Below are 12,010 nucleotides of genomic sequence, written 5' to 3'. Positions count from 1 at the left end.
AAAAGCCTTAACATCATTTTTGTTCTCCAAAAATACACCAAGGACAACATTTGACCCCTGAACCAGCCCCCTTTCTTCCTCAATTTGGATTGGAAGATGCCCAGAATGATTAAAACTGTTCTTTTACATAATATATATTTTTATAAATATATATATATAGATATATGTATTTATATATGGCCCTTATTGAAGCAAACATGAGTTTCACATTGACATTAAAGTACCATAATCTCTATATAGCCAAGTAGAAAGTGTTCTCAGTGTTCAAGTGAGCTGGCAGCAGTCAGTTTATGTCACACTCATTCAACAAGTAATAAAACATAAGAAATATCATCTTTGAAGTCGCAAATTTACACTTCTGAAAAGAGTGCTCACTGCACCTCGTAAGCCTCTCCTTTCTCACTTTTTCCTGAGTAATACTTTAACCTTGTAACAGACAAACACGTTTTATTTTGTTTTGTTTTTTTTGCTAGTTTTATTCTGGGCTAATCCCTGCCATCGTGGTTATTTCTATGTTGTAAAGTTAATTGCTCAAACACTTCAGCTCGTTGAAAAAGAAATACGTCTGGCTCTTACCCTACACTTACTGAAAAAGTTCATAATTAATGACCAAACCTAATGTCACTAATGTGACCAGAATAAACAGTAAAGTACATATTTAACTTAAAATTACAGATACTTAAAAAAAAAGAATAATAAAAAACTTGCATTTGCAGGAAGCCTTCCAGGCTCATTGCAGGAAGAGGAGTGGGCACAAAGACAAAGCATCAGTATAATTAAAATATAGATGTCACTTAAAAAAATAACAATAATAATAATAAAATAGGAGCACTGAAAAATTAAAATAAGGACATCAACTTTAACAACAGAGCATTTACTCGTTCTCAGGCTCTCATCTGTAGCTTTGGCTTGTCGGAGTTTTGGAACCTGTACTTACTGGCTCATTGACATCAGATAACAAACTACTATACCCTGAGAATTCAGACACAGGTGTCCGTATCCTGTGATCCACCTCCCTGCCAGAGTCAGTGCCGTAAGACAAGCCTCTGCCATCTGACTTAAACTGGGAGCCAAAGGCCTGGGCAAAGTTTTCAATCTGGTAGGAAGGCTTAGAGGAGTCCAGAGAGGCCAGATCCTGCGAGGGGGCCAGAGGGTAGGCTGCCGCTGTACCATTTTTGACAGGCGGGTGGTCCTTCTGGCTACTCAGGTCAGATGGGCTGATCTGGTAGGATGAAGGGGGAGTGGAGGAGTGCTGTTTCTCCATCTGTTCGGTGAGCTCCTGAGAAGGGGTGAGCTGCTGGTGTGTGGAGGCCTCCAGGCTGCCCAGGTGGAAGCTGTGCTGTGGTGAGGAGCCTGTCAGCATCGCAAAGTGAGACTTTGGCACAGAGGAGGACAGCGAAGGCAGCGACTGGCCAAACCCGCACTCCAGTGGGGACGTAGTGTAGATGTTCTTGTCAGCGTAGATGGGATTTCCTGGGTGGGAACCAGTGAAGGGTCCTGAGGCAGGAGGTCCCAGAGGGAAGCCTGCACTGTGGCTGGTGCGCTCCAAAGCTTGCAGCAGGAAGCGGGAGTATTCGTGCATCATCACAGTCTTGTCTCCTGATGGGCTGGGTGTGTTGGTGTTGTGGCTGATGTCAGCACCATCAGATGTGGTAGGGTTCAGTGCCACATGTTGGTCATTGATGTCGAAGTGAACATCCTGGTGTGAGTTATCAGGTTTCTGGGCATAATGGTCCAGCAGACTCTGCAACACTTCATCAGGGATCCCGGACTTGTCAAGACTAAGAGAAGCATCGCTGTCCATTACACCAGAAATGCCACCCTGGATTACAGAAGGCTGGGAAGACAAGTGGATGCTTACATCATACTCAGTGCTAGATCCTCCAGCTACAGGAGGTCCCGAGGCGTTTGCATTGTTTGCTGCTTGAAGGTAGCGACGCTTCTTCAGAAACTGCATGGCGTCATCGTAATTGCTGCTGGCGGGTCCGACTTTAGCCCCATTACCCTGCAGGAGCCCAAGGCCATCCATACCCCCACCCTGCTCCAACGTACCTGCTTTGACCTGTCCCAGACCTGCTTTATCCAAGCCCTTACGATTGGCCTTTTTGAATGCCATCTTTGGAGCTTGGCCGTTGTGGCCTTGTTGCATTCTAGGGTCTGGCTCAGTAGAGGAAGAAACCGCTTGATTCTCCAGTGAGTATTCATGGATAGTATAGCCTCCAGATACAGCCCCATGCATGTGGGATGCCCTCAACCCCCCTCCATCTCCCTTCTTCTTTTTGCGCTCCCCTCCCTCTCCAGAATTTTTAGACCTTCCCCTCTTCCTACCGCCACTCCCAGCATTTCCCTGAGTGATCCCATAGCTGCCATTACCCATTTCTACACAACTCAAGTCCATCATGCCAGGATCCAGCCCCTTCTTTATGGCTTCTCCACAGGTTCGCTTGTGCTTAAGCAGTCGGTCTGTCCGAGAAAAATACTGAAACAACACGAGTTGCATTTAAAAATGACTCAACTTATTTTAAAATAACAACAGTACCAATAAACCCTTTTGATGGATAGCAAAGAGGAGGCTTTAATTAGTTCACAAACCTGTTGGCAGGTCTCACATCTGTACGGCTTTTCTCCACTGTGCGTCCTTTTGTGTCTTTCCATGTGGTATTTCTGAATAAACCGCATGTTGCACTGGTCACAGCTAAATGGCTTCTCTCCTGTTACACAAAAACAGACACTCTATAGGTTAGTCATCCTTTAGTGTGGTAAAAAACACATAATGACTCGAGTTTGCATTAGGCCCCTGGGTCATATGATTAGTTGTCATAAATTACTCACCACTGTGGATTTTCTCGTGTCGCTGGAGAAGGTACTTCTGAATGAAACTCATGTTGCACTGAGTGCATCTAAAGGGTCTTTCACCTGAAATAAGATCACATGATCACTGTGATGTTATAATAACTCACGTGATATAGTTCTTTAAAGCAGGATATACACATAACACATACCCATGCACAACTTACGCAATTGAGGACAGTATTTACAAGCCGTCTGTGTGTCATAAAGGTGTTTATTCAACTTTGGCAGTCTGGCAGCTTGAACAAATACCTGGCTCACTCAACACAAAATGTGTGTGTGTGGGTGTGTCACTGCTATTGCAACACACGGCACTGGATTTCAGAGGTGCTTACCATACCTTATTCTCTCAATTTTGCCTCTTAGAGTAAAGCCCATTGTTTTAAGGAAGAGAGAAAGAAAAACTTCTTCTCTAACTTTTCTTTTTATAAAAGGCATGTATGAGGTCTGTTTATTAAAAAGGAAGCAGCGCACAAAAATCAAAGACCATTCTCAATTTAAATTTATTCAAATCTCAACTTAAAAATCCTCTTCCTGAAAATACAGAGTGACTTTCAGCACACCTGCCACTTTTAGAAAGTGCTGTGGAAGTCCTGATCTGACCTCTTGTACTTATGCCTCTGCAATCTCCACTAGTGTACCTCCATTAAGCCAAAACACTAAATGTGAATTTCATTTTCAAGGAAGGAGGAAAATTTGGAGAATCAGCTGGATGTTTGTGCAGGTCAAAAACTTCTGCGCTTTAGACCCACCTCATGTTGGTACCCACAATCCATGATACGGACACAATTAAGTGACACAAAGTGGACGGATGGGGAGATATGTAAGGTACACCTTAAGTGTGTAGTAGAACTCTGCATTGTCAGCCTTACCTCTGTAGATTAACTCACGAAGCAAAAATCCCATTAATGACATAATGCTTATGGTATGCTCCTCATCAAATGTGCCACCTTAAAGCTTGGACTCCTCAACAGAAAACTCCTAAAATCTGCCCCTTCTGCACTTAGCACTTCAGGGATGATCTTCCACATCAAATTCTACAATAGAAATTTGGGTTTTCTCTCTGTACACCCCAAAGGAGATCTGGCACATTAACACTAGCTCCTGGCCTGCTCTTTTAATCAATTTTCTATCGTCTATGACGATACATTTATCACACCACAGCTAAACATTCAGACAAAGAGCAAACAAAGGAAATAAAACATTTCTCAGACAAGGTCTGGAGGAGCCAAATTATATTTTACTTGATAACGAGACAGAAAGATTAACCAGCATGTGCACTTATGCACACATACAGGGATTTTATTTTTATTTACAGGAACTTCAATCAGCAAATGGATTAAGCTTTATTGTAACCAGAAACTGTAATACAAAACCTTAAAAGAAGATGGATTTAATTTAGAAGTGGCAGCTAGTGCGATCATGTGCCCTTGTAAGCAGCAAACAACACATTTACAATTAAGCTTAATTATAGAAAAAAGGCATGGGTTCCCCTATGATGAGTAGTGATAAAAGGCTGTACAGGTAGAGGATAGGCCTCGCATCATATTTGTGTTTGCCTTTCACGAACAAAGAGCATCTAAAACAACCTGAATGTTAGGATAGCAGTGAAGCTCATGGCCTGGGATAACCTCTATTGTTATTTTCTACAGTTGACAGGCTAACAAACCCTCCTGTGTCAGTGGCAGCTGAACTTCATTCGACCATGGCCTGCAATGACTTTGCCAAATTCTTCACTGAAAAAATCCAAAAAATTAGACAAGCAATTGGTACATCAACAGCAGATCCAGGATATGTACTGTGTCCACCAAAAAACTGTTTAAACACCATCAAACAGTTTCAACCTATTAACAGCAAAGACCTGGAGGACATCTTAGGTCAACTGAACTCCTCCTCCTGCTGTTTAGATGTCCTGCCAACAAGTTTGTTCAAAAAGGTCTCAAAGACTTTAGAGTCAGACCTGTTACAGATCGTCAACTTTTCTTTATTATCAGGTGTGTTTCCAGAATCACTAAAAACTGCTGTAATCAAACCTATACTGAAAAAGGACAATCTTGACAAGACACAAATGAACAACTACAGGCCGATCTCAAATCTCCCGTTTTTAAGTAAGATCATTGAAAAAGCAGTTTCTCAACAGCTCAGTTACTTCTTAAAACAGAATAACTGCTATGATGCCTTCCAGTCAGGTTTTAGACAGAACCACAGCACTGAAACCGCTCTGACCAAAGTGTTTAATGACATATGTCTGAATACAGACAGTGGAAAAATGTCAGTCCTAGTTTTACTGGATCTCAGTGCAGCATTTGATACAGTTGACCACAACATATTACTCAAACGACTGGAGAACTGGACAGGTCTTTCAGGAACTGTACTAAACTGGTTCAAAACATACGTAGAAAACAGGAAATACTTTGTATCAATAGGTAACTTCACATCTGAGCAGACAAGTATCACATGTGGAGTTCCCCAAGGTTCCATCTTGGGACCCCTTCTGTTTAACATCTACATGCTCCCACTGGCACAGATTATAAACAACAACAAAATAAACTATCACAGCTATGCAGATGACACACAAATATATATCACAATGTCACCAGGAGACCGAGGCCCTGTACATGCTCTTGGTAAATGCATTGAGGAAATCAATGACTGGTTGTGCCACAATTTTCTCCAGCTAAACAAAAACAAAACTGAGGTAATAGTCTTTGGCGCCAAAGAAAAACGATTACAGGTCACCAGAGAACTTCAATCTATACATCTAAAAACCACAAACCAGGCGAGAAATTTGGGTGTAGTGATGGATGCAGACCTAAACTTAGAAAAACACATTAAGACAATAACAAAGTCAGCTTACTATCACCTCAAGAATATATCAAGGATAAAAGATCTGATGTCTCAACAGGACCTGGAAAAACTAGTCCATGCATTCATCTTTAGTAGGCTTGATTACTGTAACAGCATCTTTACAGGTCTACCTAAAAAAATCAGTCAGACAACTACAGCTCATTCAGAACTCTGCTGCTCGAGTCCTCACTAAGACCAAAAAAGTGGACCACATCAGTCCAGCTCTGAGGTCCTTACACTGGCTGCCTGTCCGTCAGAGGATAGACTTTAAAGTTCTGATGCTGGCCTATAAAGCTCTGAATGGTTTAGGACCAAAATACATCAATGACCTCCTGACCCAGTATGAACCATCCAGATCCCTCAGGTCATCTGGATCCGGTCTTTTATCAGTTCCCAGAGTCAGAACCAGACACGGAGAAGCTGCATTCAGCTTTTATGCTCCTTATATCTGGAACAAACTCCCAGAAAGCCTCAGATCAGCTGAAACACTCAGTTTATTTAAATCCAGGTTGAAGACTCACCTGTTCTCAGCTGCATTTGAATAAAGCACCAAATCCACACTTTAAGCTTAAATTTCAAAACTTACATTTAACTACTGATCTTATCTACTGTTCTGATTTTATCTGTTTTGATTTTATATACTGTTGTTTGTTTGTTTGTTTGTTAATTAGTTAGTTAGTTTATTTGCTTGTTTTATTCAATTTTAAATCATGCTTTTTATTTGTTCTTGTTTCTAATGTCTCTGTAAAGCACTTTGAATCACCTTGTTGTTGAATTGTGCTATACAAATAAACTTGCCTTGCCTTGCCTATTAAATGAAGCAAATTCAATAGATTTGATTAATCCAAAGCACTTAGTAAATACTGGACAAAGAACTATTTGAAGATAATATTACAGTAGAAAAGCAATAAGCTACGATGCATGGGCCAATGCAGCATCTGCCAAATGACATCATCATTTCCTTCCTTGTATTTATTGTGCTAACCACTGAGATAACCCACAAGGAAATGCACAGAGCAGAAAAATCTAAGCACTGTGGTGAAATCGACACACTACAATACCTGTGTGAATGAGAACGTGTCTGCGTAGATGATAGGAGCTTCTGAAGGATGCATTGCAATGTTCACACATGTGAGGCCTGGATCCTGGAGACAGGTTACCTCCATCTGCATTCAGCATCACTGACTGCTATAGAACAATACAAGAGAGAGGGGGATGGGTAACAATTAGCCATCTTTCTCTAGATACATTCTCTACAGAATGTATCTAAAATATCACTGTCTGAAAAATATTGCACTTTTTTGCAATTGGTAAAATCTTCTAACTCAAAATGCATAATCTATTTTTTCAACATTAAACTCAACTTGCACTTAAAGCTCCATGTAACTCACAACAGAATTGAAATTAAACAGATGTTTGTAAATACATTGAAATCTCTGGTCCAGTAACAAAACTGTATTAAATGTAAAGTGATTGTATTACTTCACTTTGCATTGCTTTGATTAAAGTTGATTGAAATAGACAAAATACTTTGTGCCAATCATTTTTTTTATGCACCCCCCCCACATTCTTTTTTTTTTTGTTTCTGCCAAAAGCAAATTAGCACACTTGTATGTTCTTTGTGATAATTATTGATGTGATGAGGACTAACTAAAATATGGTTGCATTCAGTTTTATAAATACAAGACAAACCTTTGCGTCACTTCTCTTCTTTCTTGGTTTACCCTCCTGTCCATCACCATTTGACCTTCGACCTTTTTTCCCAGTGGGCTCCTTTTCTAACTGACTTGGCAGCTGTGAGGATGACAATAGGAGAGGGAGAGGGCCGTGAGAGCGAGCCATGACAAGAAAAATCACTTGATTGAAGGTTAAAGGCCTGCAGTCTCGAACTATCACGCAAACAGATCCACGTTTGCTGCTTATGCAAACAAACAAAACGCTTGGACAATCTCTTGTAATTGTCTCTTGGAAAGTGATTGCGCAAGATGTGGTTCTAGTGGGCAGAATTTATTGTTCTTTTATGGTTTAGCAGCCTCTAACTCACCACTTTTCATCTACTATTCTTACGAAACTGCACACTTTGCAAACTAAACATTCAAAATGACAACTTCTTAGTAAACTTCACTGCAACGAATGGCATTAATTCAGAGAACAGGAAAATGAGTGCCTTTTCTTCTATTTGTTTGCCTTCCTGCCCTGCAATTTCTTTCCCAGTAAGCACACTACTCTCCTCACTGCCATATGGAGGCTGACGGGACAAATGTGGGTGCACCTGCTGTTTTCAAATCAGCCCAGTCTTTAGGTCAATCTGGGGAAAGTCCAACCAAAATAAAAAGGGTCCAATTTTGTCTAGACTATGGAGTATTTAAAAGACAACATTTTGTAGGCATTGGTTTATTACCAGAAAAGGAAAAAAACATCTGGTAAAATGTAAATATTTTTCACTATCTTATGATAATTATTAAGCAATTTCTTTTCTTTTTTTTTTCTTTTTTTAAAGTATTACATTTATAAAACACTCTTTTATTGCAACTTGCTATGAAAATCTGTGGATTCTAAAGGCTCCCAATGTTGTGTAACAAAAAATGTTAAACATCAATTTTAAATGAATGCTGCTCAATGAAGACAATAATTGGCTGTTTTTCCATAAACAACACTGGCGAACTCTGACGGCTTGCTATTGTTAGGAGAACATGGATGTGTATATTTGTATCTGAATGAACACAAAGGAGATCTGAAATGAAGCACGTGCTCAAACAAGACAGCTGTGTCCTCGCCACGACGTTCTCATTCATGCCGAGGCTGGATGACGTCACCCTTCTAACCAGAAAGAGAAACTACTTTGCATTTCATGCCGTCAATAGATTTAACGCCATATGACTAGTTTCTGTCAGGCTATTCCACCTCAGGTTTTTCAGCTTATGACGTGCTTGACAACACAGCAGCGCTACTTGGGGATCAGACTATCCAAGACCCAAAAACACACTCATGATCAAATGCATATTACCAATTTTCTCTAATGTACGTTCCCAATATTATATTATTTACTCATCAAAACCACATAAGCCCAACTTATGATTAGAACACAAACAATTAAGGATTTTATGCTCAATTTCTTTGTTATATATGGTGTAAAATTCAATATTTCTAAATGTTATTGCAAATCTTTGTTTTGGTACATTCGGGGGAATAAGTTCAGAAAATAACGCAAGTGATTGTTCTCTTGTTTTGTCCAGCGAAGGCTCAAAAATGCTTCAAGAAAAACCATTGATTACTTTAATAAATTAAATGACTTTTTTAAAATATTTGTATCTATAACCTGATAATGGGAAGAAATTCAACTTTTAAAAAAATCATACACATGTATGACTCACTTACAAAACTGCTAGAAATGAATCACAGTCTGCAATCCTCTCAGAAATACTTACACTGCCCATGTTGAGATCGTGCACCAATAAATCTTGGTTGTTACCAACATTCACCTCCAGCAGCTCTGTGCTCTTTACCAGGCCACCAGGGTAGAGAGGCAAGCGATAATCGTGCTCTGTCAGCTTCTCCTGCTTGATACCTATAGTGTGAACATAGTCTCCCACACCTGCACATCCCAGGCTGCCAGCCTGGTTGTCCATGGTGCAATCAGGGGAGTCACGCTCCTTCTTCAGGATCATTTCTTGAGGTGGAAGGTCCTGCATTACGGAATGGGCAGCCAGCCGTGTGAAGCTGGTGACAGGTGGGAGATGGCTGAACATAATCATGCCTGCTCCAAAACTGGAGTCCATGCTCCCGTTGCAGCGCAGGAATTCATTCCCTAGTTTGTCTTGAATGATGCTCATGGTGAAGGCTGGCGGGCAGGAAAACTATGTGGTGAAAATCAATGTGATCCTGTGAGGAAAAGAATGACAGCAGGACTATAATATTACATAATCACAATAAACTTTAAAGGATAACTATAACTAGCTATCAGGATGTGAGGACATACAAATAATAGTCAATAGACAACAGTTATGGAGCCGGTTAAGCTTAGCCTACAGGAATCGGTGTCACGGTCTCTGATCTCACAACTAGACGCTTAGTCGGATTAAAGTGACGATTTGTGGGTCAACAAAAGGCTACAGTCTCGAACAATGACAAGTGCAAATAAGCTGGTGGTACACTGTGCAAAATTCTTTTCCCAATTACTGTGTGCGTGCTCGATATTTTACAGGACAAAAAGGTGACAGCCAGAGCTGTTCTGGTCACAACATGAGAAGTGGGGACAGGATTGAACTTGTATGTTAATCTGTTTGATGGTGCTGTCTGACCCAGTCATGCTATTTGAATGAGCTTATCAACGAGAGCTCACACGGGCTGTATTAGAAAGGCTGATGGTGTAATTACGTGGCTGCTACATAAACAACAGCAACCAAGGGGAACAGATCCGAGCACATGCTAGTATGCCAGTTTTGATCATAGTGAGGATAATGCATGAACACAGGACCCGTTTATTATCTGACCCACCGTGTACTAGACCACAAAGCAAGTTCCATCACAGAGAGCTCCAGGTAGTATTTCCAGTTTCTGAAACCAGAATGGGATGTTTACATCTAACACATAACCAAGATATTAGTGTGCATGTAAACATACTCAGGCTGGAGCCAAATGCACGCATCTGAACAAGATCAGGAGTTAAAACGTCATTATTTACATCCAAATCTAATTTTACCAATATTTGCTAAGATGTCTGTTTACATTATGATTCCCAGGATAATAATACAACCGGACAAAAATACAATTATATGTTGAACATGTCTCTCACCACTCCGCGAGTGCTTTCTGCCTGCAGCCTCTTGGGGTACGCTAGCAGAAATAACCAACTCAGCTAGCAAAAATCCAACTTTGTAAATAAAAATAAATAAATAAGTAAATCAAACTTAGTCGAAGTACTTAACTATGGGTTTTTTTAATGCGCTAAAGCAGATAAACTGTGTGCTCCCATATGGACATTTAGGAAAACTACCGTTCGTCTTCTATGAAATTAGCTCCCTGGCTAACCATCTGGCTAACGACTCTTGCGGGGCCCTTCTTTGTGATGCAGGAGCAGGCAATAATTAATATCGCCATGCAATAACAGCAAGCAGATTTACGATGAGAAAAACGCCGAATGATGCGAATACGAATGGGAAAACGACTGTAATACGAAGAGAGACATTTCTTTCAAAGCATCTGAACAAAGTTAGTTAAGTACTTTTTTCTTAACGCTGGGTTTGAATATTTGAATTAGAGGCAGGTATCACCACAGAGGTACACACAAGCCAACCTAAATCTGTGAGGTGGAGAAATGATCAAGGACAAAAGCTGTTTTGAGTCGGAAGATGAAATAAATGACTACAACTTACATCGTGTGCTATTATTGAGGGGCTTCTTTAAATGTTGGCTTTGTTTCCCGGACAGTTAACCGATTGTAAACGATGGGAGCGACAACACGGGCATGACCCATAACAAACGGCCCACACAACCCCAGCGAACAATGATGCTCGCCCGACTAGCCGAGACGGCTAACTTAGCCGCTAACTAGCGGTAACGTTGCTGCGCTCCGCTTTGTTGTCTGTCCCGTACGAGGAGTTCAAACACAGCTCCCGCCGACCCTGTAACCAAAGTTGGATTTTATAAATTTATCTTACCGGTGCAGGACCATGACCCTGCTGCTTTGGCTCGCGTGGTTTACCCTCAGCTGTCCGTTTTTTAATATCTAGAGCCAAAACATTGTTCTCCCGCAGCTGCTGGGTTCTTCCATCTTTGCTCGGCGCGGAGCATTCTGGGTCTCGCAGGCGGACGCGTCCTAAACACAGAAAAAACAAACCACCTCCTATGTTCACGTACAGCCTACCGTACTAGTATTTCGGTTTTCACTTTCACATCACTCATTGTCTTAAAAAACAACAACCTTCAAAATAAACCTTATTAGTTTTTGAGAATCCGCTATAATTAATGTATTTTATGCAAAGTATCAAACAGACACCATTTCAACTTCTGTATAAGCCTTTGTTTTAACACCTTTAAATTCTGAAGGTATTACAAAATAGCCAGATAGGACAGAAGAATATAGATTGGTAAAGTGCCACAGTTACCAAAAACAGTTTAGAGTAATGTTTTCAAAAGCAAGTAGAAAATCTACTGGAGTTTTCTTTCTAAAAAAGCACTAAATAAATAAGTAATTGCAAAATATGTGTTCAGAACAAATGCTAAAGCACCGATTGTAAGCAAGAGTACTGACTTCAGACTGCCATTAGGGTATGTAAAAATACATGGTGTGAAGTATGCACTAAGATAAATA

The 12,010-nt window shown here is 40.6% G+C and overlaps 1 protein-coding gene across 2 annotated transcripts; it reads right to left on the bottom strand.

The window, feature by feature from the left end:
* Positions 1–444: 444 nt before the first annotated feature.
* On the bottom strand, positions 445–11,511 carry znf281a (zinc finger protein 281a). 2 transcript variants are annotated; one of them, XM_076883383.1, is made up of 7 exons: positions 11,358–11,511; positions 9,126–9,579; positions 7,390–7,491; positions 6,759–6,882; positions 2,833–2,916; positions 2,593–2,711; positions 445–2,479 (listed from the first exon to the last, which is right to left on the bottom strand). In XM_076883383.1, the coding sequence occupies exons 2-7, from the start codon at positions 9,528–9,530 to the stop codon at positions 893–895; spliced, it is 2,421 nt and encodes an 806-aa protein (XP_076739498.1). In that variant the 5' UTR covers positions 9,531–9,579; positions 11,358–11,511; the 3' UTR covers positions 445–892. The 2 variants fall into 2 exon arrangements, with proteins under 2 accessions (XP_076739498.1, XP_004552445.3); XM_004552388.4 differs by having other exon boundaries at positions 6,759–6,885; positions 11,358–11,510.
* Positions 11,512–12,010: the final 499 nt, after the last annotated feature.

The sequence above is a fragment of the Maylandia zebra genome, linkage group LG4 (assembly GCF_041146795.1).
Source record: "Maylandia zebra isolate NMK-2024a linkage group LG4, Mzebra_GT3a, whole genome shotgun sequence".
NCBI classification, from domain to species: Eukaryota; Metazoa; Chordata; class Actinopteri; order Cichliformes; family Cichlidae; genus Maylandia; species Maylandia zebra.
Note: the sequence above shows the minus strand (reverse complement) of the source record. Positions and strands in the feature narration are given on the sequence as shown.